At 40.3% G+C, this 27,812-nt stretch overlaps 1 protein-coding gene across 1 annotated transcript in view; it reads right to left on the reverse strand.

Annotated features, from left to right (window-relative positions):
* Prdm6 (PR/SET domain 6) overlaps positions 1 to 27,812 on the reverse strand; it is a 102,319-nt gene that overhangs the window by 30,853 nt on the left and 43,654 nt on the right. The window contains exon 4 of the mRNA XM_008838729.3: positions 3,128 to 3,255. Coding sequence (XP_008836951.1) covers positions 3,128 to 3,255 — 128 coding nt within the window. The remainder of the gene's footprint in view (positions 1 to 3,127; positions 3,256 to 27,812) is intronic.

Genomic DNA, 27,812 nt, shown 5'->3' on the forward strand with positions numbered 1-27,812 from the left:
TTTCTTATTTGGAGAAAAAGCATTAAGTGTTTTATGGCAACTGAACATTGGTCATTCCCAGATTTCTAATAAAACGAAGCAGTTTTGTGACATAAGGACTAAGAGATATAAAACTCCTCTCTGCCCGCTCCCTCTTTTCTAAAGTTTGATGTAGGAGAAGAGAAAATTCCTCTTAGGTAAAATGGATGGGAATTCAATAAATACAAGAGGAGCACTTTAGGGTGGTTGAAAGATTACACCCTGGAATGATGGAGTGAAGGTACTAAGAGATAAACATTTTTCATAACTGCAGCCCTGGTACCCTTAAGAATAATCTACAGATTGAAAAAAAAATGAGACTGAGACTGGTTTTCTCAATGAAGGATTGCTACAAATATTAGCCTCAAGCTCCAGATAAAAGTGTTTAGGGTTGGTGGGCCTTAAATTTCGCGTTTCTGTAAGGAATTGGCTGCAGCAGCGCAATTTGTTCCTCGCAGAGCACTGCAAACACAAGGCGAATCTTTCTCCGCATTTTTCATGGCAGTGAGATATGCACTTGTCAACATATTTTGTCACCACAAAGTGGCTCTTGGCAATAGGATCATAAAGATCAATAAAAAAGTGCAGATTCTCAATATTTTACTTGCAGCTGCAAAAATTTCATTTATCTTGTTATTTTCTTTACTTACCGCCATTCTGTCTCACGAGGGCACTGCTAGCTAAGCAGAATGTTTTTCCCCAACATTCTATGACTGTCTGACAAAAACTCCAGCCACTTGTCCAGCCCTCACCACCCTTCCTCCCTCCACATCTCTCAGAGCTGCGCATTTTATTAATTCTTTCCACTGCTACATAAAAAAATCAAAATTGGAACCAAGTTATAAATCACTGGCATCTTCTAACTTGAGAAAAATTGAGTCTACTTTGTACTTCACCCTTGAAACATTTCATCTCTCGGTTTGGCTTCCCTTAATATAAACACAGCGCCCGGCAAATGAATGTGCTAAAACCAAATGACACACTTTGCCGCTGAAAGACCAGAACTGTTTTCAAGCAATGGGTGGTCTTCTGAGGCACAGAGTGGGCCGAAAGGGGGAAAAATGTGTAAGCGTACACCGTTCCTTACAAGCGCCTGGAGCTTCCAAAACTCGCAGAAATCTCTGCATGTCGAAGCACATCAAAGGGATTTTTCCGTTTTCAGATAATATTTCCTTTGCTGACATGTATTTAGTATTGTGGTTGGATGACTCATAAAGATAGCTTCATGGCGTCCCAACGCAGTTGAAGCAGAGCACATGCCAACAAACATTATTGTCAGCCTCAAAATAAAAACAAAACGTTCAGCTAAGGGTCAATCAATCAAGGGCGCTTTGAAGAAAATTCCATTTAGATATTACAAATCATAACAGAATGAATTTAAACCAGCTGACTTTTTGTGAAGAGGACATTCATGTACAACAAAAATTAGGCTGGTTCTTCAGGGTCCAACTTTTCTATTTTCTTACTTTTGGACATGGTCACTGGTGATGGATGCCAGTTTTTAAAATTGTGTTTTTGTAGCTCATTTTATAAAGATCTGAAGTAATCGAAAACAGATCAGCTGAGAGAGCTCGTAGTTTAAACGCCCTCATGAAAGGAGAGTTGTAAAATCCACTTAATATTGACAGATAGGTAATGACTTACTCATGCCCCTTTCCCCTTAGGGGTTTCTTATCCCAAAGTCAGAATTTGCCTCAAAAGCTCCCTGGGTACTCATTATAGAACCAGTCAAACTATCTCTTGCTGACTGGACCAGCACAATCTTTACTAATTTTCTAGCTCAGAGTTTCATAAAAACTCCATGATGGCAAAGGTGCACAGAGCCTCTCTACACTAGGGAACCAAATGGCCTCTTGCACTAGTCCATGTAAATCATTATTTAACAGAATAAAGCTGCAAGGGAAACCAAGCCAACAAATCGGATGCTGCCCAAATACATTCTTTTTTTGAATTGGAGACCTTCAGAGAGCAAGTCAGGTTTGTGTAGTATTTAAGCTATAAAGAAAAAAAAACTTTTTAAAGAAAAAAAAAAGACTTTATTTAAAAAAAAAAAAAGAAAGAAAGAAAGAAAGAAAGAAAGAAAGGAAAATAAATAGCCCCAGGCAGGACTCCAAGTTGCCAAGCACAAGGCCCTGGGCTTTGATGTGTCTGTGGTGCCTAATAAAGCTGAACAGTTGCTTCTGACTCTAAAGGGAACACGGCTGTTTATAACTGAGCTCATATATTTATACGGCACATGTTTTCGAGGGATTTTGAGAGGAGAAGGCTTAGCTGTGGGGCTTTTTTCCTGTTTGATTTGTTTTTGCCTTCACCTCTCCAGCCTTCTTAGGCACTGAGTGGGGACGTGTGGCCAGCAGGTGCACTGAGAAAAGGCGGCTTAGCGTGCTGAGGCTCCATCTTGGTTTTTAGGCCCTCAGAGAGCCCCCTGTATGACTCTGGGAAGTGAAGATGCTTCACCTTGCCTGTCGCCCTTTGGGCTCTGCCCATGCATTTTAAGAGACTGGAGTGGGGCAGCTGGAACGAGGGCGCTCCTCTCTACTTTGAAACCACCTCATCACCTGGAACACAGCTGGAGTCATCAAACAGCCAGACCCAGCTGCTCTGGCATCTTTGAGGGGAGCAGGAGAGGTCACCCTGGCTCAGTTACTGCTGCTGAGCATGATGGGTTTGAAAGATTGAGTTCTTGGTTTCCCAGGTCATTGTGCCAATGAAACTATTCTTGCAGAGAGATGGCCTGAGAGGAATGGACCTGGAACTGAGTCTCCAAGCTCCCACTTCTCTGTGTGTACACATCTGCTGGGCGAGTCACCCTAGGTCAGTGGACTGACAACCTCATTCAGGCTTGTATGGATGTTCCAGAGATGATATAGAATAACTTCAGCCCATGCAGAGTCAAAGGGTCAACTACTAGCATCTCTACTTCTGGGTGCTCCTGAAATTACTGCCCCAGGAGCTAAGGTGGTTTCAGAAACCTAGCAAAGAAAAAACAATCTCTGCCATTCTGCAGAGTTCTGCAGCATGTTTTTCAACCAGTCGCAGTCAGCCTGAATTTGTATATGTAAGCCAAAGGGCTTCAGCTCCGTAAGTGGTAAATCAAGATATACTTTACCTGTACTGAACTACTGTTAGATTCTGTTCTCCGCAGTGCCTTGCACATCGGATATACCTCATCCAGCTCGACTTACTAGGTTCCCCACCATCAATAAAGTGCTGTAGTGTCCCATCTTGATCATATATCTAGAGAAGAGGTCAGAAGGTCAAGTAGTTAGAACGAATCATCAGCAATCATTTTCCCTGCTTCCCTTGGTGTCTTTCTGTGTCAGCTACAGAAATTTATGGCCCTTGGGTTTGCTAGTGCTTATTGATGCTTGTGGAGACTCAGCCGGGAATAACAGGAAAATATTTTTTGGTGATGCAAGCCAATCACGTTTTTCTTATCAAGCCAATCTTCCCTGTATTAAACATAGTTGTGGTATCTCAACGATGTGACCATATTTCCCAAAGAATATTTAACCTATTTTGACAGGCTAGTCTTAAATAATGAGCTGCTGGATAAACAAAGCAAGCTGAAAGCAGAGGCCACGATGACATGGTTGGAACAAGCACATAAAGGCACCCGGTCTCCAGCATGGAGCTGTTCAAGAGCGTTCAAGGAAGGCAATCACTGTCTGCCCCCCAAACTGGGTGACCCCCAGAAGGCAGGGGGTTCTGGAATCGTAAAACAGGGCTGTTTCAGGGCTGGTAAAACAGGCTGTGTTTGGGATGAGATAAAGGGACTCCCCTCTCACAAGAGAATGTAGGTCTTGAGCTGTCAGGACCTGAAACCCTTAGGGGGAGGAGTCATCTAAAAAAATCCTCAGAGAAGGAAGAAAACAGCCATTTCCTATGGGTTTTCCATTTCTTCACTGAGGTCTCTCTCGTCATTATTGCCTAAGGTCAACTCAAGTAAATTTTCTTTCAAGACAGCATAAAAGAAAAGAAAATCCACCTCCAATGAGGCAATAAGCATAGGACAAAAAACCTTATACAGAGTAACTTGTTAGACAACATTGTCAGTGTGGAGAGTAGACAGCGGAGAGCGGAGAGCAGAGATGTAGCTGCCTTTCCAGAACCCATTTCGATCCAGGGCTTCTTGGGTTACATGGTATCCTGGGGCAGGAAATGAGGTGGCTACATGTCCAACAACAATTCTATACGGTTTTCCAAGATGTTGAGGCACCAGGAAACACAGGGCAGTTAAATGGGTTCTTAGGGGTCTGAGGAGATAGTTCAGTCAGAAAAGTGCTCGCTGCACAAACATGGGGACCAGAATTCAATCTCTAGCATCCACATGAGAAGCCCGGCAGGTGGCTTGCACTTGTAATCTCAACACTGGGAAGGCAGAGATAACTGGATCCTTCCGGCTCACTGGCCAGCCATCCTGGCCTAACTGTTCAGCTCCAGGTCCCAGTGAGAGAGCCTGTCTCCACAAACAAGGTGGATGACTGCTGAGAACTGACACCTGAGATTGACCTCTGGCCTTTCTCTCTCTCTCTCTCTCTCTCTCTCTCCTCCCCCCCGCTGTTTCCTAGAGGTATAGTTCTTAGAAGGACCATGGCAGAACTGAGCATATTTTGAATAAAGTCAGCATGGGGTCCTTCTGGGAGTTGCTGGGGGGTTCCCCAGAGCATCCTGAGAACTCATGCTTCTTTTTCTTACTACTGAACCCTCCCACTTTTGAATTCTAAATAAACACAGAGAATAAATCTTACAGAGAGCCCATTGATTTTACTTTGGTCCTAAAATTAGTATGGTCATTCATATTAATTCAGCTCAGCATTTCTATTCTGGAGGGCCCAGGACTCAGTGACGACAGTTTCTTTTTACTGTCAACACTGATTTTAAAGCAGCTGAATATTCTTTCTGCTTTTCTTGAACTCATTACTCTCCTCCCCGAACTTTTCCACTAACCCCCACAAACATTAATCTAATAAAGACAATCATCTGAGAATGTAGGCCTTTATAATTATACCAGAGACACTGCAGTTGACAATCAACTTAGCCTGGGAAGGAGGAGGTTCCTACACTGTGCTACGTTTGAGGTTAATGATTTTTTTTTAATTCCCTGCTTTCAGATAATGATGGAGACTAGAAACATGTCCTGTGGAGCAAACATCTGCTGCACAGCAAGCTAAAGATAGACACTGAATACATCAAATTTAGATTAGATTATGCTAATTGTTTTTATTCTTGGACTGTTGTTATTGTTGCTGTTGTTGTTGTTGTTGTTTAAAGTCATTCAAGATTCAAAATCTCAACTCTGAGCCTGCTACTGAAAGCCAGGGAGCTCAAACAAAAATATCCTGTCCCCTAAACACCACCATTGATGCTTAACAAAAAGAATTGGAGAAAGAGCCCTTCCCTTTCCTCCTGAATAAATCTTCCATGAATGTTGCAGGTGAGAATTATGACAAAGCATTGTGAGAAGTGTGCACAACAGTCCTGAGTGCTCCGAGCCACTGTCCTCAACAGCAAGTGACACTCAAACACTGTAGGTAGAAGGGCCGAGCCTGCAGGTCAGCTCAAGTGAACACCATCTGCTAACTAGGCTAGGCTTGTGCTTCAGAAATTTTCCTTAAATAAATATGTCTACAAGAGAACCCATAATTTTTTCCTCCTGCTCTCTTTGAAGAAAAGGTAGATTATCTTGTGTCAGGAAGCCTAACACAATGTAGCAGGTGCCATGAGGCTGGGCTTTCTAGACTTCAGCTAATACTGATATTGTAGTATTTACATGAAACTGTAACAATTCCATGCACCGTCTTAAATCTCATAACTGCATACCTTGGGCTGAGGAAAGTCATTCAGCTTTGACTCTGCTCTGCCTTCAGAGCACAGCCACCACCAGATCCTGTCAAATCTCCCTCCTAATTATTTTCAGGTACATCAGCTCTCCCTCCTCCATTGTTAACATCCTAATTCACACAAACTTCCTTTCTCACCGGAAATGGGGCAAAAGCCTCTTGATCAATCTATGAAGAGTCTCTAACATAGTCTCTAAACCATAGCCAGAGTGATCCTTCAAAACACAAATCTAACTATACCTATTTCACACAACACCTCTGAAAAACAAGCAAAAGAAAAAACTTGATAAATGTTATACATATCAAATTATAACGACACCTACCTACAGCATGTGGGATTTCCTCAAGGCAGCTGATCACACTGATAGCACCAGTCTCTCTTGCCATGGTTACTTAGGGAGGCCCAAAATCAGGGCCTTTGCACTTGCCTCAGGACAGTTCTGAGCTTTTGTGATCTGCACTGGTAATAGTCAACATTTAAAGACAGCCTTAGAGCAAAACTGAGCCAGAAAATTTTGATGCCTGTGCTCACTCCTCCAGTATAATGAGCATAAAATGGAAGGAGGGAAATGTGAAGATGAGGGGTAAACAGGAACGAAAGGCATCTCTCCCAAAGCTCTGTGGATGAACATGTGCTTTGTTATTCACTATGGTCAGAAAACTTTGCTACCATTTAAGAGCTCAGTTATAAAACAAAATCTTCAGGTAACTGATCTGGCAGTCGGGGTGGTGCTCTTCTAGAAAGGAGCCTAGAAGGATGTGTCAGCAGGGTCAGTCTAGGGTGGCAGCTAAAATCTCAAGTGCAGGAAGTTGCTCTCAGAGGTTGAATCAACACCCATATTTGTGGGACACTGACATGAAATTTTAAGTTGGATACCTGATAGGTACAAAAGAGTTAAGGAATTCAGGAGATGAACTATGCCAAGACCAAGAATTGCTGGTTTTTATTATCGTTCAAAGGATTTTAAATAAGCAGGAAAATCTCAAAAAAGCAGGCACAAAGTGTTTAGATAACTCCCTCAGGACCTATGAAAATGTTGAAAAGGTCAGAGGTTTTACTCATTCAAATGGTGAGAATAAAGGCAAGAGTGTTAACTTTGGTAAGGAAAAAATTCATTCTGAGAAAATAGCTGAACATAGCAAATCTTTGCCAGAAATGGTGCCCAAATGAACATGAACAATGTTTTGATCTTTTCTCTGTTTTTTCTTTTAAAGAAATGACTTTTAGAGGTATGACCATTACATGAGCAGAAACATACAGGACAGCTGGCGGGGGGGCGGGGGATGGGAGCTCTTACAACTGTAGAAAGTATTTTACAATGTTTGTCCTCAGAACCTTAGAAGTCCGTTCCACTGTTGCTGAGAGGACATACTATGACACAACCACACTGGAGAACATTTCGACAATATCTTAATAATTTGAAAATGGCTACATCCTATGGTTCAGCAATTTCATATCTAGGAAATCATCCCAATGAAACTCCAATACACTCAGGAGATATTTTCAAGGGCGTTCACTAAGGAATTGTTTTAAATAGCAAACAGAAATAATGAAAATATCATCAGAAGAATAAATTGTTTTAGCCATTCAAAACATTTGTTTAAGACATTTAAAATTAATGAATTAGACCTGTTTGTATTAAGGGCTTGTTAATATAAATATTAAAAAGTTAGCCAGGTTTGGTGGTATACACCTTTAATCCCAGCACTCTGGAAGCACAGGCAGGCAGACCTCTGTGAGATCAAGGCCAGCCTGGTCTATATAGCAAGTTCCAGACTATCTGGGGCTACAGAAAGACTTGTATTAAACAAAACAAAAACAGGGGCTGGAGAGATGGCTTAGTGGCTAAGAACGCTGGTTGTTCTTGCAGAAGACCCGGGTTCGAATCCCAACACCCACATGGCAGCTAACAACTGTCTGTAACTTGAGTCCCAGGAGATCCAACAGCTTCTTCTGACTTCCGTGGGCATTGCACAACACAGGTGTACTTATCTACATGCAGGCAATACACGCATACACATAAAATAAAAATAATAAATAAATTTTTTTAAAAAACAAAAATAAAAATACAATGTTGACCGAGAAAATCAAGTAGCAAAGTGTTATGTGAACAATCTGTTAAAGTACACAAAACAGCAGTCTAAGTGGTATATGTTACGGTAGTGTATATTGTGATGTATAACAAATATACATACATACAGCAAAATTCTGAAGCAACACATGAAAAGGATTCCTGAAAACTTTCTGAAAGAAGTGGATTTCAGAAGCAAAAAAATAGAAACGGAATTACATTTTATCTGAAATGCTTCACTTCTTGAAAAAAAATCCTTACCTCACACAAATATGGCCAAGTGTTGGTGCTCGGCCACATTTTTGTGATCTGTGACTGGATCTCTACAGTGTCCATTTTCTTTTCTTTCCATCTTTTTCTTTTCTCTTTTATGCCAGAGATTAAACTAAGTCTCTCATTTGTCAAGAACTCTTTCTACCACTGAACTACTACCCCAGTCTCTACTTTGTGCTTTCTGATCAAATAAAGGAACATAAATAAAACATAAAAACCTGTTTCTTTATTTCTTCGTACTTCAGTTTTGTATGCATTGCTAAAATAGAGGCTGCCTGTTACCGAAGGTTAAAAGCTTTATCTGTGTTATCCTCCTGGAAAAATGTTGGTAATATGTGTCACTACAGTATCAGCCTCTGATTTCCTTTGTGATGACTATTTTTAAAACCATTGCTTCTGGTCTGTCTCTTTTATCTTGTATCAAGATGGGAGTAGCAAGGTAAGAAAGGGAAGAGCTAATTCCTACCTTTTTAAGGGAATTTTAAGTTTTGAATTCTACATCAGCTGGGATGCCACATGCATGGCTAAAATAAAGACCACACAAATCCTCTCACACCAAGCAACATGGTGGCATTAACTGAAAACCACCACAAGAAAGGCAGTGCACAGTCCTACAGTCTGGAAGTGCCATTTTGTCATGATCATGCTTCCGTAGAACAGAACTTCAAATGAAAAGAGCAGAAAAGAGATGTGTGCCAGTGTCAGACTCTAACAATTGTCAGTGAGTGCCTTGACTACAGATTTGCCACTTGTGAATGCTGCCAGGTTGCATTAACGGTAACGATGAGCAAGGGCAGCTGTGCCAGCGATGGGACCATCTCAGCCCTAAGAGAAGACACCAACTTCTGAATGCTAGGAAGCAGAATAAACTGTTACGGTACAGCAAGATTTGCAAATGGGTGACTCTCAGGCTAAATTCAAGCTATGGACCAGCTCTGCTTTTACTTCACGGTGTTTTTAAAAAAAACTTTTAATTTTATCAGGTTAAGTTTTTCAATTTCTCTTGAAAAATCAAGGTCCCCAATCTCTGAGAAAAGATGGCCCTAGTGAGACTAAGCAGATGATTTTCCAGTTCTCCAAAATCCCTATTGCCTCTTACTGTCCAGCAGGATGCTTCACTAACTTACTTACCTCTCACCTCCTTAAGCATTTACTGGGGGGCCCTGTGTGAAAAACCACAGGGAGGGCATTTTCTATAGTAGATAAACCTCCATGAAGATTAAGTCACCAAATCTGTGGAATGCTGAGCACCACAGTTAGATGTAGGGCACAAGAAGCTGCTCTGGAAGGAAACTCAGAGCCCATCTGTCCCAATCTGCTTAGCTTATACAAAGGAAGGAGGGTCTCTCAAAGCCAGTGACTTAAACACAGTGAGGGCTAGTGGCAGAGAGGCCTCCTCCTCTCACCATCTGACAGCGCTCCAGCTCTCCACCTCACCACCTCTGTGGGAGTGTATAGGGATTGTCTCAGTTTTTTAATTCTGTGACTGCCCTGAAGAAGCCCAAGAGCCTAGAATGAAAGAAACCTGAATTACAACTTAGACATGAATTTGTTCCTCCCCGTGCCCCAGGACCTGTATTTTGTCCTGGCAAGGAATGACAGCAGTCTTCAAGGTTTTATTAAAAAAAAAAAATTTAACCAGTTTTCAGGGAGTGGAGAGAGTAGAGTCTGTCTCTGGACCCTGGTGTTTGGTTGATGAGAGGAGCCTCCTTCAGTTTTTCACAAGGCAGCTGAGGTAAGGGAGCACACCCAAGCATCTAACACAGGGCCCCACACATGGAAGGACCTCAATGCTCACAATAATTATACAGCTTCATAAAGATCTGGGATCTTATTCCAACCTTCAGAAGAAAGATCCCTAAATGCAAAGAAACTGACACGGAAGTATCAACAACCTGGGCTAAGAAACAAAGTACATCTTCCCTGAAGCCAGCTTCTTTCAAACCTACAACATGCAAAGGTGAATTTCTTCTGGAGATTAAAAGGGAGACAGGAAGCCGGGTATGGTGGCACATGCCTGTAGTCCCAGGACTTGGGATGCAGAGGCAGGTGGATCTCTGTGAGTTCAAGGCCAGCCTGGTCTACATAGTGAGTTCCAGGACAGCTGGGTCTACAGAGAGACCCTGCTTCAAAAAGATTAAAAAAGGGGGGAGGGGAGACAGGAAGAGGCCACTGGGAGTTCCCTAGTTCATACCCATGAGCCTAACACTGTTTCTGTTTTAAATCTTTTCACAGTTGATAGAGAATCCAGAGAACAAAAAGAGAGAAAAAAAACTTGTTCCTAAGATTTCCTCTGTCCATTCTCCACACAATGCCTTTATACTATCTCATTTCTCTGTGAAATTTTTAAAATTAGGGTTTCAAAAGTCACCCATATTGGTAATTTGAGAAACTCAGTTAAAAAGCATACTGCTTAAGAAGACAGATAAAAAAGATGTTCTGCTCTGGGATACTACTATTTCCAAAGAACAACAGACTTGATTATTTTGACTAAAGTTAGTAATAAGAATACTTTCACTGAAAAGTATATTTTTCTTTCAATAGTATGGTTAGTAGAGGAGATCTTAAATCTTATTAATGAAGGTATACAATATGAGACACTCTGATTAGAGGAGATCCCAGGAGTGTGCCTGGGGATGTCAGACTCCATGTATTTAAGTTACAGTTGTGGCTCCATCATGGAAGAGGATGTGACTTGGAGCAGTTGTTCAAACTCAATGAGGCTGAGAATTCTGACCTAAATGACTAACAGTGTTTCCTGCCTCCAAGAACTGAGAGGAAAATCAAATGAGCAAGCCTGTGTAAAGTGCTCAGCACCCAGGGGCTACCCAGAAAGCATTAGTAATCCTTAGGCCAACACTATTTTTAAGTGGAAATATCAACCCAGGCAAAGTTTAGTAACCTGCTGGTAGACTAGTCATAATGCACATGGGCAGGTTGGGGGCGGCAGGGTAGAGTGCTTGCCTAACATGTGTGAGACAACATACACGTGGCATAGGCAAATATGATACTCCTAAATTGACCAGGCCATAAGTTCACTGAAGGTAGGAATGCATTTGTGTATGGTTAATACACGTTTTCTACTGAGCTTTCTACACTCTAAAGAAGATGAGAGAAATGATTTAAGATAATGTCATGGGGGCATAAAACAGTTGTTTCTATTCATCTTTCAGATGAATCTATTTTAAAAATAGAACTATGACAAAGCCAAAAAATACTATGTCAATGTAATGTCTAGAGAACAGTAAGGAAGTATATCTTCAGGCCTGCATTTTCCATTCCTAAATTTAATCAATTTTTCTTGAGATAGGGTCTCTCTGTAGCCTCAGCTGTCCTGGAACTCTCTATGTAGACCAGCTTGGTCTCAATCTCACGGAGATCCATCTGCCTCTGTCTCCTCAGAGCTGGGATTAAAGGCTTGTGCCACCATGCCCAACTAAATTTTAATCAATTTTAACTTTGACACAGTATCCCTTGTCACCTAAAGACACAGGCACCCATTACAACTTTAAGAACATTCCTGGAACATACTTAAAACTAACAGGTATTGCCGGGCATGGTGGCGCACACCTTTAACCCCAGAACTCGGGAGGCAGAGGCAAGCAGATCTCTGTGAGTTCAAAGCCAGCCTGGTCTACAAAAAAAAAAAAAAAAGAAAACCAACAGGTATTTATCACAAATATTTTAATTAGTTGTTGCTCTGGGAGCTCAATATACCCCTCATTGAACATCAGCTACAACACAGGATAGCTGAACTCTGAAGTCACTGACACGTTGACCACAGAAAGCCCCGGTGCAATTTTTATTTCTTCATGAACTCACCAAATTCAAAGTAGGGAGCAGTCTGTGCAATCAAATGTGCCTAGGTAGGGAGCAGGGACAACATCTTGCAAGCATACACCCGTAAGTGTGTACACATATGTGCACACACATGGATAATAAAGTTTCTTGAAAAGTTTTTTTTCTAAAAAGGAATCTTGTACTAAGGAAGGTGTGTGACTGGCCTACAGCCATACCCTTGGTGAGGGCCACTGTTACTGCCTTTTAGTCACATCCCACTTATCCTATCAGGGAAAAACAGTAGAGCTCTTTCTTTAAAAGCATCTGAAGTTTTCCAAATGAGACTCATATGTTCATAATGATTAATAATGCCATTTATCAAACTAATCCCTATTTTCAGAGCAAATGTCAATTTAGTGAAAATTACTTAATCTGTTAGTAAAATTTACACAACCAGCAACCATGCAACGGGTGATGACATAAATCCTGGCTCTGTATAAAGCCACTCTCCTTCCACTGGAAGTGTGCCATAATGGCCAGGGACATAAAAATAAGAACAAGACAGAAGGCTATGGATGAAGATGTACAGTCCACAACACAAGGGCTGCTCCGTCACAGCAAATCCCAGCTAGTGTACCCATATTATTTGTGTTCGGTTTTTTATGTTTTCTCAGGCATATAATTCTATATAACGTTGATCAATTTTACCTCACACCTTCCATTAGAATTAACATATATTGTTGTTTCTAAAGAACAACCCACTCCTGCTTTGTTTTGAAATATTCTGGAATGTCTACGATGCTGAGATTTTGAGACAAGACTTCAAAAGGTCAAGTAATAATTGCTCCCATAAAATAAATGACTAATGATTATATACACAGTGGCTGTATTTTCAGTAATGCTGATATAAAGCTGTATACTGTACTTTGTCAATCCACATTCATCACGTTGCAGAAATATTAGAAAATCATTACAGGTTTATGTTGAGTTTGCAGATAATACTAACATATAAGTCAGGTCTGAAATATGGTATTCAGAAAACAGTTGAAAAGTGTCAATGAACTGTAAAACACCCGAGGTGTGTTGGCAAAGCCTTCATTAGAGATGGGGCCACGTGAAGAAATGGAGATGGGTACTCTGGTCACATGTGGGTCAGCTGCTACTCAGCATGGGAGATGGTGACTCTAAGGATTAGGCCAGGGAGGCCAAAGAGATCCCCTGAGAACCTCGGGGCAGTTGGTGAATCCCACTTATCTCTGAGGACAGAGGCAGCTGTCAGTACGGAGCCTGCCACCCATCAATCTGCAGTGTCCCTCAGACATCCCATGTCTGTTGATCAGAGAAGGACTTTGGAGAACCAGGCTTCCATTATCAGGATTTTGTCTGTGATCTGAACAAGCCACTGAACCTTTAACTTCTCGCTTGGCAGAAACACACATGCTGGAAAAGTCCTGACAGTTCATTCGTTTTGCTCTATCCTGGAGCCAGCTGATGTCTGCCTGGCGAGACCCACCCTCTTTGATGTTGTACTCTTTAGAGAGTGCCCTGCTGTGAAAAAATTTTTATCTGTCCAAATTAAAGAGAAATATTTCTACATCCAGCTGTTAGCTGTGACATGTTTGCCATTTTTCAGGGCACTGGCTTGGTGCCATCCACAAGCTCTGCTGCAAACCTATCTTTTCCTGCTTCTCACCACAGCAATAACATCCACAGTGCACAGCCATCTCCAGTGTCCACACAGCACTGGCACTTGAGAAAATGCTGGCAATCCACACTGCTAAGAACCAGCTTAGAGATATTTGCATGCAGCAACTTTTCTCTCTTCTCTTCCTTTCCTCTCCTCCCTTCCTTTTCTTCTCCCTTCTTCTCTCCCCTTTCCCCTCTCTCTCTCTGTCTCCTGTTTATCAGTATTAAAATGTAAAATCACAAGTGCAAAATTGTTTGCCCTGATTTATCCATCTTAAAATTGCTTAAACCCAGTATCCATTTGAAGTCTAAGCTTTAAAACAACCAACAAACAACCCTGTTTTCTACTAAATATATTTATAAATTAAATTAACTTGGATAGATCCTATGAAAACTGGGTCCATCTATTGAGTCCACATGTTTTGTTTTGTTTTTGTTTTTGTTTTTGTTTTTTTTTGGCCTTTTTGAAGCAGGGTCTCCCTGTAGCCCCAGCTGTCCTGGAACTCACTATGTAGACCAGGCTGGCCTTGAACTCGCAGAGATCCGCCTGCCTCTGCCTCCCGAGTGCTGGGACTACAGGTGTGTGCCACCACACCCGGCTGAGTCTACATGTTTTAGTAGCATCTATTCAGTACAGAGAGTTCTGGGTAGATGAAAAGAAGTCTCGGGAAAGCTTGAATGAACATTTCAAGAAAACCTGTATCTTCTATGTATCTTCTTGGGGGCATGTAAGGATCAGTACCATGAACTGTGTATACTATAAGTGAAGGGCGGCTCCTGTGATCATCTCCTTCCTCTCCTATCCTGAGAGCACAGAGTAAGACCCCCAGTTCCCAATCTCAGTCCTACCCTTGTGTGGCTCTCTCCTGCCTCTCATTTTTACATTGGCTGAGGTGGAAAAGGATCAGTGAAGATCTCAGCATAAGAAATCCTGTCTTCAGAATGAGCTCAGACTGTGACTGGCAAATGGGACTAGCTACTTTTCAACCTTTATTGAATCAGTGGAAGGGAGATTTTGAAAGAAAGAATAAATAAATAAATAAATAAATAAATAAATAAATAAATAAATAAATAAATAAATAAAAACAAAAGCATGTTATATGTGAGAAAGCATGGATTTTAGAAACTAAACCACAGAGGAAATTTGACTTCACATCCTCCTGCAACTTGAAAAAACAAAGCCTAAGTTTTCCACCAAACAGGAAAGGGAATTATTATTTTGTTAAGGTAATCCCACTGATGATGCCAGTGTGAACTCATGGGATTTGCACATTACCTCTAACAGTGTATCAAACAGTTCTGCACTTAAGACTGAAAGGTAACACACTAAAGGTAATGCAGACATAATGCCCATTTGAAACCCCCATATGGCTCATGCAACACGTCTTATGAAGCGCTACTTAACCCTTTACTGTAGCAGAAGTGTTTGATTTATGTGTTCTGATGAAAACACACCATACAGATCCTGGTGAAAACTGTTAACTGATTTTACGCCTTAGCACAGTAGCTACCAAAGGATAGGATTTCCAAGAAATAGTTTGGGAAGTGTAGGTGCAAATTGCTAAGTTTGATAGGAATCACTTCATATTCAAAGTACTAAGTAGGGCTATTTATAAAGAGAAGGCCTCTAAAAAGTCAAGGAGACTACCTCTCCATCTGCATGACACACACACCCCTTGCCCTAGAACTCAACTCTCCTTTTTTAGTAAGAACTTTGTGAAGACTCAGTGTTTGTCCCAGTGAAGTAATGGTTTCCTATGGTTTTACTTCTCTTTAGAGCAGCTTACTGCTTTATTTCTTTGCCGAAATGTGTCACTCTTTAAATTATTATGTTTTTCTAAGTCTAAAACATTCTTTTCCTAACCACACCAATAAAGTGTAATTGTCAGACACACTTTATTAAGGAGAAGGTGACTGTCTGTGGAGGAGAGAAAACATATTTCCAGACCTTAAGTCATTTAGAAGACATTCTTCACATCGAGTTGAGGCAGCACTGAGCATGCACTGAATTCCCACTGAACGCCATCCTGCTCTGGATCACAGGACAATGGCAAAAAGGAAGCTGGCCTTGGAGTCACTGTACTCAGAATGTTATGAGAATCTCAGGCTGGTCTAAATCTGTCATGGTCCCCAGGGAGTGTCCTGTGAGGTTGCTATCATACTTAGATAACCGATTAGAGGTAAAACTTAATGGAATTCCAAGTTAGTCCTGGAGAAGGATAGGAGACACGTGAGTAGCACGAGGCAGACGTCAGCATCTGTGAGCCATTGTTTTTGAAGTTCTATAGTTGCATAGAGGATCTTAACAAACATCATTTGCCATCAGTCTCTGATCTAGGGGGTCAGTTTTATGGTAAGAGCTGAAACCATTCACCTTGTCCCAACAAGACACAGGAGACCAGGTACTGAGGATAGACGGTAATTGTGCTAATGACAAATTTAGACATTTCACCTCATGGATAACAACTTTTCAACACACATTTGGTAAAAAGCATCCATATGCCAGCTACTATGCTCAAACAGGACATTAAAAACACAAGTTCAACTTCCACCCTCAAGTAATTACAGTACAGTAGGGGAGCTGCACATGACACAGGTGATAAGACATTTATTCTGGCACCAAACTCCATGGACTTCTTGTCCAATCTTTCCCATCCTATTTAGAATGAGGTCATAGATATAGGACAGATAATCCATTATAATTTTGCAAAGATATCATCAGTTATACTCATCTGAACCACGAAGGCAACATTAAACAAACATTTGACCAAAATCTGCCAGGCTATTACTTCAATGAGGACAAAATAAAATCTGTGAATTACACAATGTTCAGCACAATGGAATGCCTAGAGTTCAAAAAATGATGGTTCGTTGGTTAATTGGTTGGCTGGTTGTTGGTTGGGCTGATTGGTGGGTGGGCTGTTTGTTGGGTGGGCTGGTTGGTTGGTCATTCATTTCAATAGATGATGGATGGATGGATGGATGGTTATTTTTATGGGTAGCTGGGCAGATGGTAGACAGTCAGGTGGGTATAGATGAAAGGATAGACTGTTCCATAGCTACTCAAATGCTAAAAGTTAAACCAGTACTTTCCGCTCTTTGAGTGGACCAAAACATCTTAGGCAGAGTTAAACATCCAACCAGGAAAATTTCAAGGGATACAATGTTGCTCTTAAAAGTCTGTCTTGCCAGGCATGGTGGCACATGCCTTTAATCCCAGCACTCAGAAGGCAGGGGGAGGCAAATCTCTGTGAGTTTGAGGCCAGCCCGCTCGACATAGCGAGTTCCAGGCCAGCTGGGGCTACAGGGAGACCCTGTCTCAAAAAGACAAAAAGAAAAGTCTGTCTTATCTCATGGGTTAAAATTTACATGTCCTGGGCCGGAACAATGGCTGACTACTCTTGCAGAGGCCCCAGGTTCAATTCCCAGGACTCAAATGGCAGCTAACAACTGCATAACTCCAGTTCCAGGGGACCTGATGCTGTCTGCTGTCCTCCATGGACACTGTACAACACACTCACCACACATGCAGGCAATACACTCATACACATAAAATTAAAATAATAAGTAAAACATTCAAAAATTTTGCATGTCCTTTAAAAACCTTAGATTTGTTTTGGGGAGGGGTGGTTTTGTTTTTGATTTTGTTTTGTTTTTTTTTGCAAAGCTGAGACTGTGCAAAGCACCTGGGTAAACAGCTCAGTTCACAGAGGTCAAAGGCTGCTCAGAGTAAGACATGTACCTGTCCTTTCCGAACCTCTGTTCTTTCTGCCCCTACAAACAGGAAACTGTCACATGCTGAGGATTTCTGTAATAGCCCTAATCTTCCTTTGTGGTGTCTTTCCATCCTTCCACCTCACTTCCCTTTCCCTACCTCTCTTCTGGGCCCTCTCATAAGGTCCTGGTAAGTAAGATTTCCTCCTATTTTTGACTACATATCAAAGCACTACTGTTGAAAAGAATATTCTCATTTGGAACTTTATGTGAAGCTTGAGAAGGAGCAATGAACCTTCAAAGGAATTCAAAGCACCACAGGGGCAACAAAGTGCTCAGTTATGGTTGATGCCACCCATCCCGGAGGGAGGGTGATGACTACTTCCGGTACCGTACCTTCCTATCGCATAATGCTGTCTGGGTCCTTGTGGAGGTCCAGGAACAGCCACTGGCTGCTCTCCTCACAGGTCCCAGAGAAGCTCAGGCTCCCTCAGAAGGACAGGAGCTCAAGGAGAGCACAGGGGTCTCTGAAGAAGCAAACTCAGTCCGTCTTCCAACAAACTCTCTGCAGCGACCCCAGTCAGAGGCAGTGGGGCCTTTCAGTCAGAAAGAGTCTCAAATTGAGGACTCTGAAGCTATTTCCAAATGAGGTTATACTTACAATCACAGAGACAGGCTGACAGGATTCAAAGAAAGAGGCTCACTCTGTACAACTCTGAGCTCAGGTTCTATAACTGGACCACACTGCCTGTAGTAAACCGTAAATTAACATTTTTATAAATCCTGTAATTAACTTATGAATGGCACAATTATATGTTTCTGGTATTAAAGGCATTAAGTTGTTAAAGGTAAACATTTAAAGTATACCACTGTTTTTGTAACCCTGTTTTGGCATTTTTTCATCTTTCAATATATCAAGAGCCTTGAAAAATGGAAGTGGCCCAGGTCTCTCAACAGCCCTAGTTTGGGCTTGTGAATAAAGCTCCTTTTACAGAGTTGGGCCAGAGGGCTGGCAAGTGCACTGCCAGCCTCAGGGCACTGTGCTTTCGTACAGAGAGTCAGCCCTGTGTTTCTGGACAGGCATTCAAATCCACAAGGTGTGATTCCTTGTGAATTGAACCAGGAGATACAGTTTGCCAATCCTCTGGTTAGCAGAGGCTATGACTAATGTCAACCCCCAAGAAAAGCAACCACCTAATTACCATGTTCCTATAAAATCAGCTTCCTAATTCTTAGGCCTCACTTAGGACTCCCTTCTTTACACAGGAAGCATCTGTGAGCTAAAGGAAAAGAATGGAATGGAATCTCTTACATTGGGGTCCATCGAGAGGTTTCGGGCAAGGATGCAAACGCCTTGAAATCGTGAGAAAATGATGGATGTGTATGAGTAATCTTCTGGGAAGAAGGTTCATAGTTTTTATTAGATTCTCAAAGGAGATGTGTGCACACATACACATATGGGGTAGGAAGGACTGCCAAACCCCACACTTTCAAATAGGAGCGTACTGAATGGAGAATTAGAAATCAGAGGTCTGTGGTTGAGTTAAAATTCTCAGGGTGTTTTTGAGGACATTCTCCAAAGGTTGACAGGTTCTTTGGTCTCTGAAATTTCAAAATATTCTCTCTCTCTCTCTCTCTCTCTCTCTCTCTCTCTCTCTCTCAAAAAAATCTCTCTCTGTCTCTCTCTCTCTCTCTCTCTCTCCCTCTCTCTCTCTCTCCTCCCTCCTCCCCTTCCTTCTAGAGCCAGAGACCCTGGACTTCCAGTGTTCTTCTCCCTGTACATTCATTTTGTTCGTATTTGATTGCAGTTGTGTTTTGATATGTTGCTCATGCCTAAATCTCTGACCACATTTTCAGAGCCACTAGAGATGTAAATGGAATAGAATCTTCTAGCTGTTTATTTTATAAGACAGATATTTTTAGGCTAGAAATCATGTGAGCCCAGATTACTCTGGGCGGCTCAAGGTTTGTGCTTTACGAACACTCAGTATTGACTATTGTTGGATTCAGTGAGTCAATGGTTATTAATACATCACAGTGGTCTCTTTCAGCTTTGATCAAACCCTTTGTATCATCATTTTTCCAACTGAAATGGAAACATGTAATTATATTTCATTAGCCAATACAATAGAATTGCTTGCTTTTAGTACTCTTTAAAATTTTTTTATTTTTAAATTAAGACATTAATATTGTCTCTGTCCTTCTATTCCATAGTAAATTTGTCAGGTGACTTACAGAATAAGAATCCTGAGGCTGAGCATGATGGCTTAGACTCTTAATTCCAGTGTTTGGAAGGCTGAGGCAGGAGGATTATCATGAGTTTGAGATAAAGCTGGGCTAAAATGTGAGACCCTATCTCAGTCTTCCACACACAAAAAAGTCTGCACTCTAATTCTGACTGTGATAGTACTAACTTGGTGACCAAGGAAGTTGCTCCATTAACTGCCCAAGTCTTCCACAGCACAACATGAATGTTGAAGTGGATATGTGCATCCTCCAACCCAGACTCCATGACCTGTGAATGGAAAACCATGTCCATGTATCTCAAATGTAAGTCCTTAACTTTTGGAACCCAGAAGGTCAAAGACCATAATGCAACCCTTTCAAATAGAGAAAAAACAATTTCAACGCTCAATAAGATGGAGGTAGCTTAGCATAATCAAAGCAATGCAATCATTTATTAGTTTTATGCAAACTTAATCAAAGGTTGTAACTCCCAGTCTGTAGAGTGCAACTATCTCAAGAATAAACTCTTGGACTAGGTGTGGTGCACATGCCTTTAACCTTAGCACGTGGCAGGTGGATCTCTGTGAGATAGAGGACAGACCAGTCTACATAGTGAGTTCCAGGCCAGTTGGGGCAACAGGGAGACCCTGTCTCAAAAAAAGAAAAAAGAAAAAAAAAAACAAAACAGTTCTCTTGGGCTGGAGGGATGGCTTAGCAGTTAAAAGCACGGGCTGCCCTTGGCATGGACCTGAGTTCTGTTCCCAGCACCCACAAGGAGGCTAACAACCAGAGTTCGAAGGGATCTGACACCCTCTTCTGGACTCTGCACATTCTACACACACAGTGCACTTATAGGCAAAACACTCATGCAAATAAAAGTTGTTTTAAAAAAGAATAAACTTTAAAAAGTTGATTTTAAAATTCCATGTAATTGAAAGTGAATTCAATTTTATAGACCTATCATCTGTACATTGCAATTTAAATGAAAAGGGTTGAAGAGTGGGCCAGACAGCCTGCGTCTAAGCAGTTACAAGTGGTATCATCCTGAGCCAAACACTTACTTGGAAGATGAGGCTGATCTTACTGTCAACTTCAAAGGGTTTCTTTGAGGGTGAAATGAGATCATCTATTTAAGTGACTAACACACAGTCAGTACTCAGAAAGCAGCACCACTACCACTGTCTTTGATTGGTAGCTTCTGATTTTTCATTTCCCAAACAAATTTCCTTCTACTTCAGTATTTCTAAAAAACTAGATAAAACTAAGTACAGAGGAAAATGACCTTAAAAATGACTTGGACCCTCAAGTCTCTTGTGCGAAGTGGAACTGAATAGAGCAGAGTCAATTCTCAACTATATGACATCAGACAAGTGATTTGATTTCGCCTAAAGGAAAATAACCACAGTCCCATGAGATGTATAGGGTTAAGAGAAGCATAGCACACAAAAGCAGACTAGCCCTGACATACAACCACAAAAGGGAATTCCTAGAAAACTTTTCTTTCTGTGATTCAATGACCTCATTACTGTGAAGACTAAAAATGCCTTTCCCAAATCATAAGAAACTCTGAAAACCTCTATATAACTGTTTTACTACATAATGAATTAAAAATATAAGTGTCCTCGGGGAGACATTTTCTTCAGTGGTGTAGCCACTGGTGAGCTGCCCATGCGCCAGTAAATAAAGCCCAACCCATGCTGATGCAGCAACCTTCACAAAACTCCACAGGACACACAAAAAGGAAACAAGGAAGTAGGAAGGGGACTTCCTGGGGAAAGAAAGAGTTCAGTGGGAGAGAGGGGAGAACAAGAGAAAGCAATGGGTGTAGATGCAATAAAAACATACACATTTATGAAATTGATAAATATATATATATATCTCATCTTTAGATATTTAAAACATTAACCAAAACACATGAACATTTGAAAACAAACTTCTAAATCATCTCAAATTTATCTCATTGGATCATATTGATTTCTTTTTAGGTTAAAATAATGTTTTAAAGGAAATCATTTACGTTGTCAGAACTTGATGTTTATTTATTTAATGAAAAATTCTAAGATTGCAATATAACTACTCAAAATTTATATCCAAGGAAGGAGAGTCATGATAAACTTCACAGAATTTATATTTTTATTTGTTTTTACAATCACCATTGCAACAATGATCAGAATTCACTCTAAAAATAGCTGACTTCAGTTAAAAATTTTTTAACTTAAAATGTGAGTTTCGGTTAAAAACGAATATGTCTGGTAGAGGAAAAGGCCCATCGACAAGGTTAGAAATGACAGTTCCTATAAGGATAATTTGTTCAAGAGTTAGCAGCTTGCATTCTCTTGATCAGTAAGCCATTTGCAAACCCAAGTCTCAGCAGAATGTAACAACTCCACACTCAATGCGCACAAAGACTATTTTCAGTCACAGTCACTGCTCAGACTTTTCTAACGATTTTATCAAAAACCAAAAATACAGAGCCTTACCAAGATAAGTATCCTTTGTTTTAGTTAGATGAGAATATTTTTTTCTGTGAGCCATTTTTGCATTTCTTTTGAAATAAATACACATCAAAATATAAACGGCATAATTAAAACTCAACAAACATCTTTCTTTCCCTTTAAAATTGAATAATTTTGTCCTGCTGAGAAGCTGCATAAATCTTGGCTAGTTTGAACATTTTTGCTTTCAAAGATGTAATGCAACCATCAGAGCTGTTACATCATGTAAATAAATTTCAAAGATGGTATTAATATAAAAAGTATATCACATAACCCTAAAAATTTAATATAGCTGTTATGGCAATAACCAGATCATTTTTCCAAACAAATATATATTCCATCATGTCATTTTGAACTTTCTCTGACCTTTCTTTTTTGAAGAAAGAAAACTACAATTGAGACCAAATGTTTTATGAAAGAAAATACAGGCAAGCTGATTTGGCCAAGTACAGACAATTTCTGATTAAAGATGTTATTATAACTTAAAACTTAACCCATTTTTCATAAGCCAAGTTACTGTGGTGTCACTTAGGAAGTCTATGGGCTTCCAAGAGTGCTTACAATGTTTTTAATGGTTTTGATATAAACTATGGCTACCAGTTACAGTTTTTTTTTTTAAAAAAAAATCAATTTACTGCCACTTGAAATACAAGATACAGTTTTGTCATCATCCTTTATAAAGAAACTACAAAAATCATTTACAATAATCTGTAATTGTAAATGGACACTTGAAACCAAAACACAGTGCTGAACCCCATATGTGCCATGTTTTTTCCCTATATATCTATAATTAAGTTTATAAACTAGTCACAGAAAGCCATAAACAGTAACTAATAATAAAAAAGAGCAATTATAATAGTATAATATACCAAAGTTATATGACTATAGTCCTCTTTGTTTCTTATTCTCTCTGTCTCTATCTGTTTCTCTATCTCTCTCTTCTCTCTTTCTCTCTCTTTCTCTCTCAGTATTTTCTCCCAGCATTTGCCCATGGATAACTCAAAAGTGTGGATCAGGGAGTCTAATATACCAAATGACCGTCACTCCCACATACTCCTTTTTTCCCACTATGCTGCAACAACCCAGCCCACCCTTCATTCTCCTCTCTTCTTCAGTTCAACTTCATCTTAGGTCCAGATTCTCACTTCTTTCTATTCAGTTCTACACCCCTAATTAATTCAAAATTTTCAAGTCTTCAGTTTTAGGCAATTGTTATATCAATCTGTGAACTCAAAACAGCAGGTCTGATGATCTTACAGAAAGTCGCCAGGGCAAAGTGGCCTGCACAGAGTGAGGCCTGCACCCCTAGGCACTGACTTTTTGATACTCTCAGGAGTGGCTGGAGACTCTGTGAACCACACCACCCACACCCTCCTTTCTGGAACACACCACGCCAAGCTACAAGCAAACACACACACATACAAAGTATGAAAAATGAATGTAAAGTCATCCGTAAATTATGAGATTTGTCTTTCTGGATGCTCCCATGAGATCAATTCATAGACTACTTCTAAAATTAGGATTTATTGCTAATATGGAACCCATCACGTGATTCCATATTAAACTTTAAAGTTCATTTCATCCAGGTTGGATCTGTTTTAAAGATTAATATACTTCTGCTCTTTCTTATTTATCAAAGAACTGAGAACTCAATACTGAAATTTTCATTTGTTAAAAAATGCATATTTAGCATATTTAAAGAGTAGATGGGGAATCATGGTGCTTAACAAGGGTTAGAAAGGGGCATGCCACCTCTCCCCTCTAGACCAGCTGATATTTCCAGTGGCTTCCTTCCTCACCATCCAAAGCACACATCAAAATACAACTGCAGCACAGCAAAAGTTGTTATCTAATTTGCCCAATATTGAACATTTTCTGGTGATATGTTTTTCTTTAAGACTATGTGATATATAAAAATCCACATTTATGAAAGAGATCTAATTTTGCTTGACAAAGGCTTTTCTAGTTTTCCTTAAGGAAAATATGCACACACCCTTCTCTAGTGTAAGATGCAAAGAAAAAAAAATCAAATTACATTTTTAAAATACTGCTACTGTGTGAAAGAGGGTTTACCTGTGCGCACACTCTGATAAGGAGGGGATACAGGCACTTAATCTTTGCTGAAAGCAAATGGCTAAATGCTCACATGCGTGTGATAAGATAGCCTGCTATCAGAACTATTCCTGACATTTTGGTTTTCATATCTGCTTTTTCTTCCAAAGTGCCTTTCACACTTCCCTCAGCCCAGCACAACTGCCAACAACTACTGCTTCCCTTTGCACTTAGGACTCCAGAACAGCATGTCATATGGCAACCAATCCTTGCTCTGGCACTTCTTTTAAAAAATGAGAAGAGGAAAAAGTCCTCAGGCCTAAGCTTTATCATTTTTTTAATCTTAGGTCATAAAATCATGAATGAAAAAAAATCCTAGCTCATAGAAATCAAATGGACTCCTATCTAGTCCTGGCTTCTTGTAGGTATCTGAAAGGGAGTGGGGGGTGAAGCCAGAGTATGTAGGACTTCCCACATCTCACCATGAGTGTTCATGATTTTTGTTTTCTCTTTAAACTACCTGAACCACTGTATGCTTAATATTACTCTTCACATGACTTTAAAGCAACTCGTTCATGTTATCTAGCCCCACATAGTCAACAATATTTGTAAAACTGTGACTTTGAATTACCAGATACATTTTAAAAACATTATTCTTTATACTACCTGCATACGATTTGAATATGCCGATGCCACATTAGGGACATGCTAGCCTAGGATGCAAGAACACTGTGCTGGTTCCCCAGCCAACTCTGCCCTAGCTATATGATTCCCAGGGTGAGTCATTTTAGGTTCTAAGGAGCTCTTGCTTTGCGAGGCCCTAAACATAACGCTACTGTAACTTCAAAAGTTACTAACTTCTAAAATTCTATGATCTCAGGCCTCCAAGAGTGACCTTCAGAGTACCCTCAATCAAAGCAGAGTCAGACTCAGACCCTGGAGTTCTCAACTCCCAGTTTAGTGCTTCAGTTTAGAATTCCATTTCCTGCCACGGACCTGGGGATGGGCATACATGGAAATGACATTAGACATGTCTCTAACGATTACTTCCCTGCCAGGGGCCCTCTGAGGGTGCACCGTCATCTCACTTCATCCTCATAACTATCATTGACCTTCACAGATGGGAAACTAAGGCATGAGGAAGAAAAGGATCTTGCCAAAGCCATGAGGGACAAGAAGCAGTATGTCTGGAAACCAAGCCCCAGGATCTTGCCTGCAGAAGATTGGCTTTTGTCACTGAAACACATTGCAAATTTGGGCTGCCTCTCAGATGCCGAAGTTTCCATACACACACAGCTGTTGGAACTGTCATGAGGGAGCAGTGGGAACAAGACTGAAAACAGAAAATAGTGATGGGGAAAGAGAATGACAGTTGGAAAGTAATAAGGAAATGTATTCGGCATAAATAAAATCAGCAGCATTAAGTCTCTTCTTAGCACTAAGAGCAGATAAGAAAAATGTACAATCCAAATAATAGTTTCAGATTCTTGACTCAAAAAGGGGGAAGAATTAAAATTAAAAAGAGAAACTCTGGCCCAAAGGTTTCAAAATGAAGTCAAATGTGCTAAAATATATGTGTGATCTCTTAGATTGACTGGCTGTTTTCATTCTTTCTACAAGAGAAAAGAAAATAGTAACAATTAGAAACACTTTTACTGGCCTCTTGAGTGCCTACCTTGTACAACAGTCTACTGGGTGAATAACACTGTGTATTTCCCTGAGGTTCCAAGTCAATATGATCCCTATAAACACATTAAATGGCCATGGAAGAAATGAAATAGCAGTGGCATGGGTCACCATATACATGCCAAAGAATACAGCCAACACTGTAGTCTTATGATCATTGTCTTAAAACTCATAAACGGAATGATTTCCAAAAGAAGATAAAAGTCTGACTTTGGAGTGAGATAGGAATAAAATATAATCTTATACTTAAAATCTTCCCCTCACCCAAATCCTCACATGAAATGTTTTCCCTCTCTAGCATGTGGTCCCACAGAGGCCTCTAAAACTTGTACATACCCAGCAGGACAGTGAGAGTTGGTCTAACAAGAATGTTTCATTTCTATTGTAAGATCTTAGGTTCTCAGACCATCTGCAAGTGTAATTTTAATACTTTAATTTCCTTTACTTCAGTAAGAGTGAAAACGTAATAAATGCTTTAAATAGCCCAAGGCATTGTGACAGTTAACAAAACAAACTAATGAAATGTTAAAACAATTATGTTGAGCTTTGCTGTCCAAGTGGATTGCTCTGGTTATTTTAATATTTGTGTATCGTGGATAAATATGTAGGGGGTTGTCTATGAATAGATTCTTAGGAATTTAGAAATTCATCCAAAATTCAGCAATTTTAGATGACTTAATGAGTTTGATAATGGAATACAGCAACTTTAATTCTTAAATCATTTGTTTTATTTCAAAGCAGTCAGGGTTGATTAATCAGCTTTAGTAATAGTTTAGGGTTTGGATATAGTTCCTGGAGCTGTGGACCAGGGAGCTGGTGGGGAAGGGAGAGGTACTTCCTAGTGATTACTTATGGGCATACCTTAATTGTTCATTAAACTTGTGGGTCTTTAGCTCAGTTTCAGCCCTTGCATACAGGCACAGACTGGAGCCACCTGGTGAGAAACTCTGCATTTTGTTTTTGTTTGTGGGAATAACCTTAGCTTTTACTGTATGATCCATGTCCTGAGTTGTCCAGTGCCTTAAAGATTTTCTACTAATCCTTGTCTGAATGGCTGATTTCTAAACATTCATCTGATAGGAGACTAAAATGCTTTAAATGTATACAGGCAAAATTATCTTTGTACATGTTCAAAAGACATTTGGCAGATGTGTAAGAGTTGTTTTCAAAATGCTTTGGCTTTCAGCCCATGTCAAACATCTAACACTTGCTAGTTCTGGGATACCTATGGTATTAAAATAAAGAAAAACACAGAAGGGCTAGAGAGATGGCTCGGAGGTTAAGAGCATTTGCTGCTCTTGCAGAGGACCCAGGTTCAGTTCCCAACTGGTATCTTACAACCATCTTTTACTACAGTTTCAGGGGCTCTGAAGCCCTCTCTTGTCCTCCTCAGGCACCAGGCATGCATGTGGTGCACAGACATATGTGCAGGCAAAAGCTCATATGCCTAAAAGAAAAACAGACAATTTGGTTTGAGTAAAAGTTTTTAAATTACTTAAACAGTACAGGGATCAGCAAGTTTTCTTTAAAGCGTACTCATTCTTTTCATGCATATTTTGTTAAGATCTGATTGTCCTTAGACCCTGTGGGGGCTGAATGTGTCCACTCCTTCAGGGTGTCTCTGTCTGTGATATGATCAGCGGCTTAAACCCCAATGTCTTGCTTGGCATCCTACTGTATACCTCTACCTTTGGAGCAGTAACTAGAGATGACCGATTGATTGAAATGTACTCAGAGTATTAACTTCTAGGAGCTAAACCACATACCACTTAGCAAATTCTACCAGAAAATTATGGGTGGCTATGTAAAGTTAATAATTTTCTCTATTTATAGTTATTCTTGCTTAATTTCATTCAATTAACCCAGTTTATGACAAATACATAAAAAGTTCAATTCCTTCTAAAAGCACATTCAAACACATCCATAAGTTCGATTTCTGTATATGCCACTGTCATTTAACATATATG

Source organism: Nannospalax galili, unplaced genomic scaffold (genome assembly GCF_000622305.1).
Source record: "Nannospalax galili isolate Female #2095 unplaced genomic scaffold, S.galili_v1.0 scaffold38, whole genome shotgun sequence".
In the NCBI taxonomy this organism is placed as follows: domain Eukaryota; kingdom Metazoa; phylum Chordata; class Mammalia; order Rodentia; family Spalacidae; genus Nannospalax; species Nannospalax galili.